Source organism: Microtus ochrogaster, unplaced genomic scaffold (genome assembly GCF_000317375.1).
Source record: "Microtus ochrogaster isolate Prairie Vole_2 unplaced genomic scaffold, MicOch1.0 UNK111, whole genome shotgun sequence".
Taxonomy (NCBI): domain Eukaryota; kingdom Metazoa; phylum Chordata; class Mammalia; order Rodentia; family Cricetidae; genus Microtus; species Microtus ochrogaster.
The window spans coordinates 757,345-774,735 of NW_004949209.1; the positions used below are offsets into that span (position 1 = coordinate 757,345).

The 17,391-nt window shown below is 40.2% G+C and overlaps 1 protein-coding gene across 4 annotated transcripts in view; it reads left to right on the forward strand.

Annotated features, from left to right (window-relative positions):
• Positions 1-12,486, forward strand: part of Rbbp6 (RB binding protein 6, ubiquitin ligase) — a 33,692-nt gene extending 21,206 nt beyond the window's left edge. Inside the window, exons 10-19 of one of the 4 annotated variants that reach the window (XM_026778195.1) lie at positions 106-209; positions 318-655; positions 2,127-2,223; positions 2,349-2,427; positions 2,515-2,569; positions 5,032-5,100; positions 6,847-7,209; positions 7,526-7,627; positions 8,459-10,213; positions 10,520-12,486. In XM_026778195.1, the coding sequence (XP_026633996.1) occupies positions 106-209; positions 318-655; positions 2,127-2,223; positions 2,349-2,427; positions 2,515-2,569; positions 5,032-5,100; positions 6,847-7,209; positions 7,526-7,627; positions 8,459-10,213; positions 10,520-12,080 (4,523 nt within the window). In that variant the 3' untranslated portion in view covers positions 12,081-12,486. The remainder of the gene's footprint in view (positions 1-105; positions 210-317; positions 656-2,126; positions 2,224-2,348; positions 2,428-2,514; positions 2,570-5,031; positions 5,101-6,846; positions 7,210-7,525; positions 7,628-8,458; positions 10,214-10,519) is intronic. The other 3 variants (XM_005371512.2, XM_013355303.2, XM_005371513.2) reach the window with 3 other exon arrangements.
• Positions 12,487-17,391: the final 4,905 nt, after the last annotated feature.

Below are 17,391 nucleotides of genomic sequence, written 5' to 3' on the forward strand. Positions count from 1 at the left end.
GAGTCTCATAGTTTAGCCCTGAGTGCTATAGGTTGTCTTTAATTCATTATGTGAACATCAAGTTCCTACAGTGCCACCTCATGCTTAACATCTTATCATACATAGGTATTAGGACAGCACTCCTGGAATCAGATGAACATACGTGTCCAACATGTCATCAGAACGATGTTTCTCCTGATGCTTTAATTGCCAACAAGTTTTTACGACAGGTAGCATTTGTATCTTTTACACAAAAGTATCATTAGCATTTTCACTGATTGAACCCATTTAAATGAATGATATTACATACTTGGCATTTTTATGTTTGGTGCCTGTAGGCTGTTAATAACTTCAAAAATGAAACTGGCTATACAAAAAGACTACGAAAACAGTTACCTCCACCCCCTCCCCCAATACCACCACCAAGACCACTCATTCAGCGGAACCTGCAGCCTCTGATGAGATCTCCAATATCAAGACAGCAGGATCCTCTGATGATTCCAGTGACGTCTTCCTCAGCTCACCCAACTCCCTCTATAGCCTCATTAAGTTCAAATCCATCTTCCTTGACTCCTTCTGTGCCTGGAAATCCATCTTCTGCCCCAGCTCCAGTACCTGATATAACTGCAACAGTGTCTATATCAGTTCATTCAGAAAAGTCAGATGGTCCTTTTCGGTAAGTCTGTACCTTATTATCAAAGGCAAATGAGGTCAGTAGTGCAGGTTTTCTTGATAGTTTTTGAAATAGGGTCTTATCTTTGAAATCGTGTAAGACCCACTGTTGGCCCCCTAAATTCATAAAGATTTGCCTCTGGGTGCCTCCTGGTTGCTAGGATTAAAGTTCAGGGGTTTTGTTTTATTTTTCTAATTTTTCAATTTCACTTCATGTGTATGAATGTTTTGCCTGTCTGTTTCTGCAGTGGTAAAATGGGGTGTGTGATGCCCTAGAATGTAGTTAAAGATAATTTTGAGTCTATTATGTGGGTGCTGGGAATCAAATTTTGGGCCTCCAGAAGAACAGCTGATTTTCTTAGCCACTGAGCCATCTTTCCATCCCCTAAAGTAATAGCTTCTTTAATGGACTTCTATGCTTATTGAAATACTAAATTGCAGCCAGATGGTGGTGGCGCACGCTTTCAACCCCAGCATTCGGGAGGCAGAGGCAGGTGAATCTAGAGTTTGAGGCTAGCCTGATCTACAGAGTGAATTCCAGAACAGCCAAGGCTACACAGACAAACCCTGTCTTGAAAGACCAAAAGCAAGAAAAAGAAAAAAAGAATAAATTGATGATATGACACCTTCTGAAAGCAACCTAGGACTTTGTGGTCTACTAACACATGCAGTCTCTTAAAAGTCAACCAAGTTTATTAAAACACAGATGCCAGGTCCTGATTCATACATACTGAAAGATAATCTTAAGGGTAAAACCTTTCCATATATAAGGCATACCACGGTTCTAGTTTAATCTTCATTTAGTCAATAAAGGAAATAAGGCAATACAGAGAATTCTCTTAGAGTATTGTCCTCCCATAAAGACATTAAGTGCCCTCTTTACTTTCTTATTTTGAAGTCTTAAATGTTTGCACTTATTTTCTATCATTGTATATTTCTTCGGGCGGCTCTTTTTTTTTTTTTTTTAAGTCTAGCTGCCTCAACCATGTGTGTACAGAAGGAAAACAGCTGTAAGGACTTGGTTCTCTAGTGCCATCTTGTAGGATCTGATCAACCAGTTAGGCTTGCATGCAAATTTTTTTGAAAGATTTATTTATTTATTATGAATACAGTGTTCTGTCTGTCCGTATGCTTGCTGGCCAGGTAAGGGCACCAGATCTCATTACAGATGGCTGTGAGCCACCATGTGGTTGCTGGGAATTGAACTCAGAACCTTTGGGAAAGCAATCAGTGCTCTTAATCTCTGAGCCATCTCTCCAGCCCCATTTTTTTTTTTTAACTACAAAAACTACTAAAGCATCTCACTTGCCCAGGTGTAATGTACAGAGTTTTAGAGCCTATCCTTTGACCTGTCTCAGAGATTGTCATTAACTCATTTTAATGCAGGACATTGATAGGCAGCATTAGTAATGGATTTCATTTTATTCATTATCATCCTCCCTGGTGACGTTTTCTTCTGTTACATTGTTTTCTAGGGATTCTGATAATAAATTATTACCAGCTGCTGCCCTCGCATCAGAACATTCTAAGGGAGCCTCCTCAATTGCAATTACTGCTCTTATGGAGGAAAAGGTAGATTTTGTTGGCTTTAAAATTTAGTTTTTAATAGGTGTTTTGCTGTTTTGTTTTGATTTGATTTTTGCTTTGACTTATAAAACTTAAAACCTATACCTGTTTTTTTGTGGTTATTCCTAAAGGGTTACCAAGTGCCTGTCCTTGGAACTCCATCTTTGTTGGGACAGTCATTATTACATGGACAGTTGATCCCCACAACTGGTGAGTAACATTATTTTCATTTAGACCCTTTTCCCTTTGGGAAATAATGAACGGTGAATCTCACATTCATTCTTTTTTGTTTATAAGGTCCAGTAAGAATAAATGCTGCACGCCCAGGTGGTGGTCGACCAGGTTGGGAACAGTAAGTATATAACTCAAAATAACTTTCAGATACTTGTCTTTGAACTAAAAATGTAGTAGAGACTACAAACTAGACAGGAGGTTGCTGAATTGTTCCTATAAACTCCTTTAAATATGCTAGATTAGTGTACTTTTTATGTCACAGTTCACATTTATATGTCCAGTTATTATCTGAATGAATAAATGTATTTTATACTTGAAAAACTTGGAGCTAGACATACTGGCATTCATACAATTGAAAATATACTGGGAATTGGATCCCCTAAAGTAATAGCTTCTTTAATGGACTTCTATGCTTATTGAAATACTAAATTGCAGCCAGATGGTGGTGGTGGCGTATGCTTTCAGTCCCAGCATTCAGGAGGCTAGGGAGTACTTTGCTCTGGAGCTTTGCCCCAAGCCCATCACATTTGACTTCCCAAAGCTTTACTCAGAGTCTCTTGACTGACCATCCCCCAGTAGCATAGTTGATTGACTCCTTACATATACTGTATGTGGTGAAAATGTATGCTATACAGTTTAGCAAGTAAGCTGCACATGGAGATTATTAGCACTGCCCAATGCTTTAGGTAAATGCTTACAGTAGAATCCCAGGGTTACTGTGTACACAGTAATTAATTATATCCAGTTTTGATCTATTATATTGTATCTTTGACTTCTCTTGGATGGTGCTATGTGCAATCTGTATAAAGTTTTTAATTTGATAAGATTAGATGTTTTGTGATTTAAAAAAAACAAAATAGACTTTTAACAGCATTTAATGTATTCATAATACCCTTAATTCTTTCAGTATTTCCAGACTACATTGGTTTGTCTATAAATTTTTCAAATTGTCATAAATCTCAAAAAAAGAAATCCACATTGTGTGTTCAAAGTTAAAACCCGTTTCAAAGGTTACCTTGTAATTCTTTTCCAAAATCGAAGCATACTGTTAAGTCCTTTTCTTCCTTAGAACATAGGGATCTTGACCTCAAATTAGTAAATTGATCCTATATTTAAGTTTCCTAGATTTTAATTTTTCTAAAAGGTTCAACTCTATCCTGTCTTGTTTAGATGATCAAAATTCAATTTAAGGGCTGGAGGAGAGATGGCTCAGTAGTTAAGAGCATTGACTGTTCTTCCAGAGGACCTGGCGCCCCTCTTCTGGCCTGCAGGCATACATGGAGGAAGAATGTTATATACATAATAAATAAATAAAATCTTTTTAAAAATTCAATTTAGTGCCGGGCGATGGTGGCGCACGCCTTTAATCCCAGCACTCGGGAGGCAGAGGCAGGCGGATCTCTGTGAGTTCGAGACCAGCCTAGTCTACAGAGCTAGGTCCAGGACAGGCTCCAAAACCACAGAGAAACCCTGTCTCAGAAAAAAAAAATTCAATTTAGTAAGCAAACATCATAATATTAATGTCTACCACACAGAATTTTTTGTTTTGTTTTCTTGACTTGTTAATAGTTATTAAAATCTATAGGATGTGATTTTCTGCCCTGGCACACAAAGAATATTGATGTCTATAGAATGCTTTATGGCATTAAAAATTAGTAGATTTTGGCTGGAGTGGTGGCTCAGCGAATAATAGTACTTGGTCTTCCAAAGGACCTGGATTCAGTTTCCAGCATCTACAACCATCTATAATTCAGTTCCAGGGGATCCAATGCCCTCTTCTGAAACTTGTAAAGCCATCAGGCATGTACCTGATGTGCAGATATGTCTGTAGGAAAAATACTCATACACATACAATTAAATGTTTTTCCTATGAGACTTAAATTGTAAAATCTTTGATCTTTTTGTTTGATGGATAAACCAAATTTCTTTTTTTTTTTTTTTTAAATAGAATCCATTTTTTAAGATTTATTTATTTATGATATATACAGTGTTCTTCCTGCATGTTTGTCCGCATGCCAGAAAAGGGCACCAGATATCATTACAAATGGCTGTGAGCCACTATATGGGTGCTCAGAGTTGAACTCAGGACCTCTGGAAAGAGTAACCAGTGCTCTTAACGTTTGAGCCGTCGTCTCTCCAGTCCATAAACCAAATTTCTTATAGAGAAAATAGACAGATGAGAGATTAGAAGAATATATCAGTAGAACATGAAATTTAGAGACAGACACACCTGAGTTGGTATCCATTTACTGGGTACAGACAGGACTGTGAGCATGTAGGTTTCTCCTCAGCCTCCATTTTTAATTTGTAGCACTTAAAGTATTCTATTCAAGCATGTAAAGTACCTCCATAGAGCTTTGCAAATTAAAGGGCCCTTTTCTAACCAGTAACTTTGTAGAGTGCTAATGAAAATACAGGCTATTGTTTGCTTAGATCTCCTCTGGAACAACTTTAAAAGTTCAAGATTAGGAAACGTTTTCAAAACAGTTAAAATAGATACTCTCAAATATGTGATAGCTTGTATATTATACCTAATGAGAAATATTCAATTCTGTTTCCTCTTTCTACACCTTTATGCAGTTCCAACAAACTTGGGTACCTGGTTTCTCCACCACAACAAATTAGAAGAGGGGAAAGAAGTTGTTACAGGTAAGCATGGTAAGACTCTTGGGAAATAGCCCCATGGCACACTGGGTAAAGAAGTAAAACATGGGAGTGGTAAGAAGGAGACACTTGTTCTCTTTCGTTTTAGTCTTTAGAAGTTGTCCTTAAGTAATCTAGGAACTGGGGTTATAGTCCCATGGTTATTTAGCAGGTTCAGAATAAATTCTTATTTGAAGATATGTTTACAAAAGCTGTTTGTTGCTAAGTGTAGTGCACACCTGTAATCCCAGCATTTGGGAGGTTAAGTCAGGCAGATTGTGAGTTGGAAGCCAGCCTGGATGACATAATAAGACCTGTCTGGGGAGGAAAGTAGAGGAGAGAATATAGGAAAACATAATATTGGAATTAGTATGATGACTTCTACATCTCCCATTTTTGGTATGTATGTGAGCATGCATGCTTACAGAGGCCCATGGAGGATGTCAGGTACCCTGCTCTATTGTTCCCTACCCTATCCTTTTGAGAAAAGATAGCTCACTGAAACTGGAGCTAGACTGGTAGGTAGCAGGCCCCTGCAGTCCTCCCTGTCTGCCCCTCCCAACACTGGGATTAAATGTAGGTATGCATGGCCGCATATTACTTTTTAGGTAGGTACTGTGTGGTTGAGCTCAGCTCCTTGCACTTGTGCAAGCACTCCACCTACTCATTAAGCCACTTCTTTGGCCCTTCAGGCTCTGTCCTTTGTAATCCTTCTAGTGATTATTTGGTTTGTATCAGTACATGGCAGAATACAGCTTATGAAATTAGCTCAGCTCCCAGATGGAAAAAAGAATTGTGCTTCTTTGTCTCCCACTCTTTCCTCACCTCTTTTCTACAAGAAAAGGTCAGGAGATTCGTTATGGCTTCTTACTCTGACAGTATTAATTTAAGAAGCCGTAAGTTTTACTATGGTGGTTGTTATTTGAATCAGGGTTCAAAGACTTCCAAATTTGTTAAGATTTTTACTGATCTACTCTTATGATAGTTAAGCTGATTTTTTTTTAACTAGGTTGCATTAAAGGGTGATAAGTATTAATTTATGGTTTTGAACACACTTAAGTCTAAAGCCTCCCTACTGCCATTATATACCATTTGGCCATTGGGTAAAAAAACCATTAGTTTAACAAAAGCACACTTGAATTCTTTGAGACAATTCAGAAACTTTAGCACTCTTACTTCTGTTTATTAGGGAAAACATTGGCGTTTTCAGTTTTGATTACAAATCAAATATTGGTATTAGTATGATTCTGTTTTGTTTGGTCTTCACCTACTTCCTCCAAAAGGAAGTTAAAGTGATTTTTAATGTAAACTTTGGGTCTAAAGAAAGACATTTGGGGGAGAACTAGGTCACAGCCATGTTAACCTGTCATTTCCTTCAAAATACATTTTCTGTTCGTTGCTAAGTGGCCTTAAAAATTAGAATCTTGGGGCTGGAGAGGCAGTTTAGTGGCACAGAGCACTCGGGATTTTGAAATAAGAGTTGAGAGATTTTTGTTCTGGGAAAGTTGTTACCCGAGCTGGATTCACGTGATTGTCTAGCCTCCTGAGTAGTTGGGACTATAGACCTATATCACCATACTTGGCCTGTAGAATTAATATATATAAATACATGTTACTTGGATTTGGCTAGAATAGTTGATTCTATTCCATTTTTTTACTTTGGAAAAATAATTAAGAAGAAAAAAAGACAGCCTTGTTTGTCTCGGATACATTTAATTTAAAGATACAATACCTTGGAATTTATTTCTCCAGAAGTATAAACCGCGGGCGACACCACAGCGAACGATCACAGAGGACTCAAGGCCCATCACTACCAGCAACACCAGTCTTTGTGCCTGTTCCACCACCTCCTTTGTATCCGCCGCCTCCCCATACACTTCCTCTTCCTCCAGGTGTTCCTCCCCCACAGTTCTCTCCTCAGTTTCCTCCTGGCCAGCCCCCACCTGCAGGATATAGTGTCCCTCCTCCAGGGTTTCCACCAGCTCCTGCCAATATGTCAACACCCTGGGTGTCATCAGGAGTTCAGACTGCCCATTCAAATACCATCCCTACAACACAAGCACCACCTTTGTCCAGGGAAGAATTCTATAGAGAGCAACGACGATTAAAGGAAGAGTAAGTATTTTCACTTGAAATTATCTTACACTTTTTTCATTTTCTGATACAACATTAAATAGGTATTTTGGAAACTTTTTTTTTACTTTTTATTTATTTATTTATTTTAGTGTTTCCAGTTAGTAAAGAAAATTCACCTAAAATTTAAACCAAAGCCATACAAGCAACTTCGTCAGGGATACCTAGTTAATTATAGTTTTAAAGTAGAAAACTAATGACAATTTCATTCATTTCATTCATGATCTAATTACATTTGTCTTGTTAGTTTTCTTAAATGGTTTTTGTTAACTTTTACTCTTTAACTTTATTTTACTAGGGAAAAGAAAAAGTCCAAGCTAGATGAGTTTACAAATGATTTTGCTAAGGAATTGATGGAATACAAAAAGATTCAAAAGGAGCGTAGGCGCTCATTTTCCAGGTTAGTGTTTTGCAAGCCTTCACAACAGAATTACAAATGGGACTTTGAATATCCAGGGATTACCTGTGGATATAAATAACACTGCACTTATGAGATTTTTCTGATTCGGTCTAGTTTATAGAATGGAGGAAATGTAGCTTATTCCCCAATATGTCCATTAAAATAATGTCTCAGTGTAAATTCTATTGTGTTGAACTAGCATTTATGGGGACTGAATTATCATTGTCCCTTGAAGTTATTTATTTATAATATGAAATCAATGGGAAATGTTTATGGAAGGAAGGACATAGGGAACTAGCCAGAGAGCATTCTGAGGACCTTTGCCATAAGGCTGTAGCTTCTTGCTGGAACATTAACCTGTATGACTCAAAAGCCGTGGTAGAGAACTTGATCTTGCATTGGTAGAAAAAAACTGAATTGCAGAAGTTCCCTGGAAGTTTGTTTTTTAGACTTACACTTCAAATGTGGTTCCTTTTAAAGCTAGACTGTTAAAGCTAGACTGTTGGCTAGTGGAAGATGAAAAGACTCTTAGCTTAAATAATCAGACAGGAAATTGAAATTTAATTGCCATGTGTTTAGTGTTAATAAGCTCATAAAACTCACGGTACATTGATGCACTTCATTCTGGTTGTCAGGACTTTTGTTTTGTAATAAGTGATTTATGTACTTTATTCCATTCCAGTAGAGGTCAGTGTACCTCTTTAATCATGTAAGATGAATTTGCAAAGAAAGATAAAACCGTGAGACAAGAATGCTAGAATTTTGTCTATTTTTACTATATATGTATGTATGTATGTATTTCTCAACCATCAACTGTGTTTTTGTTTTTAGGTCTAAATCTCCCTATAGTGGTTCATCATATTCAAGAAGTTCATACACTTACTCAAAGTCAAGATCTGGCTCCACACGGTCCCGCTCTTACTCTCGATCCTTCAGCCGCTCTCACTCTCGTTCCTATTCACGATCACCTCCATACCCCAGGAGAGGCAGAGGCAAGAGCCGAAATTACCGGTCACGGTCCAGATCTCATGGATATCACCGATCTAGGTCAAGGTCACCTCCATATAGACGTTATCATTCACGGTCAAGATCTCCTCAAGCATTTAGGGGACAGTCTCCCACTAAACGCAATGTACCTCAAGGTGAAACCGAGCGTGAGTATTTTAATAGATACAGAGAAGTTCCACCCCCTTACGACATCAAAGCCTATTATGGACGGAGTGTCGACTTTAGAGACCCATTTGAGAAAGAACGCTACCGGGAATGGGAGAGGAAATACCGAGAGTGGTATGAAAAGTACTACAAAGGATATGCTGTGGGGGCACAGCCTAGACCCTCAGCTAACAGAGAGGACTTCTCCCCAGAGAGACTTTTACCTCTTAATATCAGAAATTCTCCCTTCACAAGAGGGCGCAGAGAAGACTATGCTGCTGGACAAAGTCATAGAAATAGGAATCTAGCTGGCAACTATCCAGAAAAGCTTTCAACAAGAGATAGTCACAATCAGAAAGATAACACAAAATCAAAAGAGAAGGATAGTGAGACCATTCCAGGAGACAATAAAGGAAACAAGCATAAGAAACACAGAAAACGAAGAAAGGGGGAGGAGAGTGAGAGCTTCCTGAACCCCGAACTGTTAGAAACATCTAGGAAATCCAGAGAGTCATCAGGCGTTGACGACACTAAGACAGATACACTGTTTGTTCTCCCAAGTAGAGATGATGCTACACCTGTTAGGGATGAACCAATGGAGGCAGAATCAATCACTTTCAAATCAGTGTCTGAAAAAGACAAGAGAGAAAAAGATAAGCCAAAAGTTAAAAGTGACAAAACCAAACGGAAAAGTGACGGATCTGCTACAGCCAAGAAGGAAAGTGTTTTAAAACCTTCTAAAGGATCCCAAGAAAAAATAGATGGGGAGCGTGAAAAATCTCCACGGTCTGAACCTCCACTTAAAAAAGCCAAAGAGGAGGCTGCAAAGACTGACTCTGTAAAACCTTCATCATTGTCTCAGAAGGATGACAAGGTCACCGGAACGCCCAGAAAAGCCCACTCTAAGTCTGCAAAAGAACATCAGGAGACAAAGCCAGTCAAGGAGGAGAAGGTGAAAAGGGACAGTTCCAAAGACATCAAGTCAGAAAAGCCAGCCAGTAAAGATGAAAAAGCCAAGAAAACTGAGAAAAATAAGCTGCTTGATAGCAAGGGAGAAAAAAGAAAGAGAAAAACTGAAGAAAAGAATGTAGATAAAGATTTTGAGTCATCGTCAATGAAAATCTCTAAAGTAGAAGGAGCTGAAATAGTGAAACCATCACCAAAGCGCAAAATGGAAGGTGATGTTGAAAAGCTAGAAAGGACCCCAGAAAAGGACAAGATCACATCATCAACTGCCCCAGCCAAAAAAATCAAACTTAACAGAGAAACTGGGAAAAAAATTGGAAGTGCAGAAAATACATCTACTACAAAAGAACCCTCTGAAAAAATGGAGTCAACATCTAGCAAGATTAAACAGGAAAAAGTCAAGGGAAAGGCCAAACGAAAAGTAGCTGGGACTGAAGGCTCCAGCTCCACGCTTGTGGATTATACCAGGTATGAGGGCTGAGGGAGTAGGTGTTTTTTGGGAAATGATGTCCTTTAATCTTGTATTTGCTCAGGTTCTTGAGTGTCTGGATCATGGAAAATCCAGACTAGTCTCGTTCCAGGCTAAGTTATAGGAAAGTGTGGGGAGAGGTGAATTAGTTTTTATAGTTTGATCATTTGTGTGTTTCTTAGAGCATAATTTAATTTTTTAAAGCTAAAAAGACATCGTATTTTAAGCTAGCTTTTTAAAACTTACTTTGATGCTTTATCATGAGTAAATTTTTCATTAATTAAAAGTATATTCATTCATTTTAGTACAAGCTCAACTGGAGGCAGTCCTGTGCGGAAATCTGAAGAAAAGACAGATACAAAGAGAACAGTCATTAAAACTATGGAGGAATATAATAATGATAACACAGCTCCTGCTGAAGATGTTATAATTATGATCCAGGTTCCTCAGTCCAAATGGGATAAAGATGACTTTGAATCTGAAGAAGAAGATGTTAAATCCACACATCCTATACAGAGTGTAGGGAAACCATCTAGTATTATAAAAAATGTTACTACTAGGCCCTCAGCTGCAACCAAGTACACTGAGAAAGAAAGTGAGCAGTCAGAGAAAATTCAGAAGCTCACCAAGGAGGTGAGCCATGAAATGACACAACATGAGGTCAAAAGCTCAAAAGGCTCTGCGTCCAGTGAAAAAGGGAGAACCAAAGACCGGGACCACTCGGCGGTATTAGAGAAGGAAATCCCTGACAAGAGGAAGAGCAGCACCCAGCCAGAGAAGGAGAGCACTGTGGACCGTCTGAGTGAACAGGGAAATTGTAAGAATCTGTCTCAGTCTTCTAAAGAGACCAGGACTTCAGATAAGCATGAATCCATTCGTGGTTCCTCAAATAAGGACTTCACTCCTGGTAGAGATAAGAAAGTGGACTATGACAACAGAGAATATTCCAGTTCCAAGCGAAGAGATGAGAGAAATGAGCTAGCAAGAAGGAAGGACTCTCCTCCTCGGAGTAAAGATTCTTCATCTGGACAGAAAAGTAAGCCAAGGGAGGAGAGAGATTTGCCTAAAAAGGGGACAGAGTCCAAAAAAAGCAGTTCTAGTCCCCCAAGAGACAAAAAGTCTCATGATCATAAAACCCCCTGTGATACGAAACGCTCATGTGAAGAGACAAAGTCTGTAGATAAAACCTCTGTCAAGGAACGGGAGAAGCATGCTGCTGAGGCTCGAAATGGGAAAGAGTCCAGCTGCAGCAAGTTGCCATATATTCCGAACCCTCCAGATCCCACTCCAGCTGAGAAAGAGCTGGTTGTCGGACAGGTTGATAAGAACACCATCAAGCCAAAACCTCAGTTCAGTCATTCCTCTCGACTTTCCTCTGATCTAACTAGAGAGACCGATGAGGCTGCTTTTGAACCAGACTATAATGAGAGTGACAGTGAGAGTAATATGTCTGTGAAGGAAGAGGAGGCTGTCTCCAGTGTCTCCAAGGACTTGAAAGAGAAAGCAGCAGAGAAAGCAAAGGAGAGCTTGACTATAGCAGTGGCCAGCCAGCCAGGTGCAGACAGGAGCCAGAGTCAGAGTAGCCCCAGTGTTAGTCCAAGTAGAAGTCACAGCCCTTCCGGTAGCCAGACCCGAAGCCACAGCAGCAGTGCCAGCTCAGCAGGAAGCCAAGACAGCAAGAAGAAGAAGAAGAAGAAAGAAAAGAAGAAGCACAAGAAGCATAAAAAGCACAAGAAGCATAAGAAGCATGCAGGTGCGGATGGGGACGCCGAGAAGAGCCAGAAACACAAACACAAGAAGAAGAAGGCAAAGAAGAGCAAGGACAAGGAGAAAGATGACCAAAAAGCGAAATCTGTCACTGTGTGAAAGACGGATATTTTAATTGACTTAATTACTAAGTCATCTGTATTAAACTCTGTTATAATGTAAAGAAATTCCAACCTTGTAAATAATGAATGGAAGACCCTGTGCTGCACTTAAAGTATTTGCTGCTTGATTATTTCATTTTTACATCAGAGCTTTATAACGAACTTTTGTACAGAATTGTGAGTTGTGACCATGGAACATGAGAGGTTTTGCTAGGGCCTATTATTTTTAACCACCATTAATTAGTTGGGGTGGAGTTTACTGTGAAATTTTCACATTTGAATTTTTTTAATTGCCTGGCAAATGCTGGTATCAGTTCAAAAATATCAGCAGAATGATTTGCTGAACTCATTACAGCCCCGTTATGTCACTTTTTGATTACAATAAAAGTTTTCAGTAAACTTTTCACATGTTGAAGATGTCCATTAATTAAAGACAATAGTGTCTCATTTCTTCTCTTTCCAGCATCCTTCCAGCCTGTGAGTCACTGAATAGACTATTCTAAACATTGAAAATGTACTTCAGAGAGGACTGGTAGAAGATAATCGTTTCTAGTAATTAGAAGTTAACTTTCAAAAGGGGGTGGTGGGGTGCTTAAATCTTAAGAGATGAGGAATTGGGCCTCTTTTCTAGCCATTTGTTTTTGTTGGAATTCTGCTAGGTTAAAACTAAATACCTTGTGAAACAAATCATTTAAAGCCAAGTGTTTTTCTCTGTCCTCTGTTCCACTGACAAAAAAGTAAGTGGTAGCAGACAGGCAAGAGTCTCTCCTTCACTGCTTCAGGAACCTAGTGATGGCACCAAAAGGATTTGGGGACAGGTTGAGCATGGTTTTAGAAGACATGGCATGAGTAAGGCTTTTCACAACCCATGGTCAAGAAACTACTAGTCTGTTGTGTTGTGCAGGTTAACTAGCAGCAGGGTGCTTCCAGCTTGTATGCCTTGATACATTAGCCTGGACTATCCCATGAATATTGTACTCCATATACTTGCTGGTTTCTCAGCTTTGAGTCAAGACACCTGAATGTGATGTTTAGGGTAACATTTTCCATTTCAAATTCTCAGTGATATTCGTGTGTGTGTGTCCCATGGAGGCAGGAAAGGGCATTGGAGCCCTCTAACTGCCTGATATTTAATCCTGGGAACCAAATCAAAGTCCTGTGCAAGAGCAGCAAACACTTTTCACCTCTGTTTCATCTTTCCAGCTCCTGAGACTGGTTTAAAAATAGAACACAAGGGGCTGGAGAGATGGCTCGATGCTCTTCCAGAGGTCCTGAGTTCAATTCTCAGCACCCACATGTTGGCTCGTACCCATCTGTAATGAGATCTGGTGTCCTCTTCTGGCATGTAGGCATACATGTAGAGGAACGCTGTATACATAATAAATCTTTTAAAAAATAGAACACAAGTGCTGAGGGTGAGAAAGTCATCCAGGCTCAAGCTTTGCTGTGATGACTCTGCCCTGCCAAGATGCCAGTTGCGTACTTGTCTGTTCCAACATAACCTTTTGTCAGGAGTGGGATGTCCTGGCCACTCCAGCCCACGTGCAACATACTGCCATTTCTGCTTTGAGATAATCCAGCTAGATTGTAGTCTTAATTCCTGTTGATGAGATCTATAACTAGATGCTGTTTCCCACATCCGTCAAAGAGTTGGTACACTATCCAATCTTGCTCACACTGGGCTCATTCTTTAAGCTCAACTGGCCTTAACTTTAGTTGCAGCCCACTCCCCTGCCAGTTTCCTGCCTCCTGATGACCTGAAGGTGTTGCTCCTTTGCAATTGGGAGCAGTTTCCTAGCTTCATCTCTTGTTATTTGAACTCCTTAGTCCTTTCCATTATTGTGGCCTTTTTATATGCCAGCATCCACAGAACCACAAAACCATCACCACGGAACCCCCAAACTGCTGGTATGCTGAATATTTGGCAGAATTGAGAGCCTTGAAAGAGAAACCCTCAAAGGCTGGAGATGCGGGTTAAATGTTTCCATAAACCTAAGGACGTGAGTTTGAATCCCTAGAACCCAAGTAAAGCCAGATAGCAGATGTGTGTCTAATTGCAGAGCTCCTCCTGTGAGATGGCAGGGAAAGGAGACTGTCCGGAAGCTCGCCTAACTGCAGCCAACAACAGACTTAGGCTTGGCCTTTGACCTCCACATCAATGAGATTTTTATTTTGTGGGTGAATGTAGAGGTGTAGAGATGGGAGGAACAATTTGAAATATCAACCAACAAAAAGGCTTTATTTTTTAATTATTTTGCTAGGCACTGCAAGGTGCTTGTTATTTAACCATTAAAAATACCTCTAGCCCTTCACAGTACATGTGATTTTTTTTTCAACCTCTGCTATTAATGCTAGTACCTGAGTGGTCTTAATTTGCACTTTGCTGTGAGGAGGGATCAGTCAACAGGAAGACTTCCCTCTTGTTTTGCTGGTCCCCCAAAAGGCCATATAAACTTGCCTTTTTCTTTTTAAAAATACTGTATTAGTGTCTCTGTGGCTTTCTGCATGTGAGTGCAGTACCCATAGTGGCCAGAAGAGGGTGCCAGATCCCCTGGAGCTGGACTTTCAGGTGGTTTTGTGGTCGGCCCCAAGTTGGTGCTGAGAACCAAATTCAAGAGAACTAACTGTCTGTCCTGCCCTTTGGGTTTGTTTGTGTTTTCTAGTATTATCGTGTAACCCAGACTGTCCTTGAACTCCTGTTTTGTGGGTTTGTCTTGTTGGTGTTTGTTTTTGGTTTGTTTGTTTTATACTAAAGATTAAACCTAGGGGTCTTGTACCCATAGGTAAGCAAATGTTCTGCCAGTGATCTTATGTATAGCTCCAGCCACCATACTGCCCTTGAATTTATACTAATTCTCCTGCCTCTGACTTGAGTACTGGGATTAAAAGCACGTGCCTACACCCCTACACCTGGTCCCAGTTTCTCAGTCGTTGTTATTGGTGGTGGTGGTGGTGGTGGTGTGTGTGTGTGTGTGAACTCAAAATCCTAACTTCATGAAACATGGGACAATGTTGTTCCTTGTAGTCACTGCAATGTACGACAGCACACCAGAGCTTTTTTTTTTTTTAAGATTTATTTATTATGTACATAGTTTTCTGCCCACATGTACACCTGCCTGACAGACAAGAGCACCAGATCTCATTACAGGTGGTTGTGAGCGACTGTGAGGTTGCTGGGAATTGAATTCAGAACCTCTGGAAAGAACAACAGCCAGTGTTCTTAACCTCTGAGCCATCTCTCCAGCCCACAGCAGAATTTCTTGCTCCTGCCAAACTATAACTTGGTAGCCACCATCATTGCCATAGCCTCCTCAGCCTCTGCGGAACATCATTGCAGTACAACTCTATCGGCAAAAGCAGCTTTTTCTATGTTTGAGACAAGGTCTGTACTCTGTCCCAGGATGGCCTGTTTATTCACTGTGTAGCCCTCCATCAGCCTCCCAAGTGTTGGAACTGCAGATGTGAGCTGGCAGATCAGATCAGCCCTCATAGCCACATGTGGATGGGGCTGAAGCAGAATCCACATGGGAGAAGAGAACCAACTCAAGTAAGTAGTTCTCTGACCTGTGCACCCTTTGCTTGTCATGCATGTTTGCTTATGCATGTTCACACATGTGCACACAGATAAGATGTAATAAAATATGTAAAGGATGTTTAAGGACACCCACAAACTACAAATGCCAGACTTCTTATGACTGGAAAATATTCTATGTGTATAGTCTTTCATGTTTTGTTTTTTTTAGTTTTTCAAGACATGGTTTCTCTGTAGCTTTGGAGCCTGGCCTGGTACTAGCTCTTGAACTCACAGAGATCCACCTACCTCTGTCTCTGGAGGGCTGGGATTAAAGGCGTGCGCCACCACCGGCTCTTAATTTCCTTCTACACTTTAAACTTAATGGAGCTACACAAGTGCCTCGTGTCATCCCAGATCGTCACAGAATGCTGCAGCAGGTCAGGAGGAGTGTCACTAGTTCCAGGACAGCCAGGGCTACAAGAGAGAGACCCTGCGTTTTTGTTGTTGTTGTTGTTAATTTAAAAAAATCCTTAATGGAAGGTAAACAATGATCTTATTAGAAACAAGATGAATTTTACTTTTCCTTTGAAAATCTTGCTTTTTCCTTTCGTAGTTAGTTTGATTTTTAGCTTTTCCCTTGAAAAGTGATTTTTGCTTCAGTAATTTTCTTGATGTTACCATGGCCTGGATGAGTCGTTTTCAATTTAAGACTTTATTCTAAGTCTTCAGGATTTTTTTAAATTCTAACATGAGACTAGGCATACAGTTAGGATTCAGAATAAAATTCTCTTTTCTAGAAACATTGACATCTTAGTAAAAATTTATTGTCTAAATGTGTTATCCAAGGTTTAATAACATTAAAACTAGTGGGTTATTTTTCATTTCTTACAAACAAATATAAGAAAAGTTATCAGGAAAGGGGTAATGTGGTAGAGAACCAGGAAGGAGGCTGGGATGGGGAGAGGAAGGGAAGGGACACCTCCTACTGGCAGCTCCTCGTGAAGCACTTGACCCTTGGGAAGCACTGTGTTGTGCACCCGTAGCCTGAAGCAACAGAGTAAGGCCTGGAGCAATTGAGGGATGTTCTTTTCTGGCTTATTGAAGCAGGGTCTTACTAAGTAGCCTCAACTGGCCTTGAACCCACTCAAAGCAGACTTCTTGCCTCAGCTTTGTGAAACCTGGCACGGAAGTTGTATATCAACACGCCTGACTGGCACAGTCTCTTTAAAATCACTTTTAAGGCCGGGCGATGGTGGCGCACGCCTTTAATCCCAGCACTCGGGAGGCAGAGGCAGGCGGATCTCTGTGAGTTCGAGATCAGCCTGGTCTACAGAGCTAGTTCCAGGACAGGCTCCAAAGCCACAAAGAAACCCTGTCTCGAAAAAACAAAAACAAAACATAAAATCACTTTTAAGAGCAGGGGAGACTGCTCAGTGGTTAGGGTGTTTGCCACACACTTGTAAACAAACCCATGTAAACGCCAGGTGGATTGGTGGCCAGCCTGCCATTCCAGGCCAAGAAGGCAGATTCCCAGAGCAAACTGGCTAGCAAGACTAGTCATATTTTCAAGCTCAGTCTATCTTTGACTGAGAGACCCTGTCAAAGAATCCCTGACATCACCTCCCTGACTGACAGCACCTTACACATGTGTTGCAAACATAACCCCCACACACATGAGCTCACACACAGGCAAAATCCATGGATACTATATAACAAATGTGAAAATGAGAAAAGAAATATAAAATCACGTGTGTGTGTGTGTGTGTGTGTGTGTGTGTGTGTGTGTGTGTGTGTG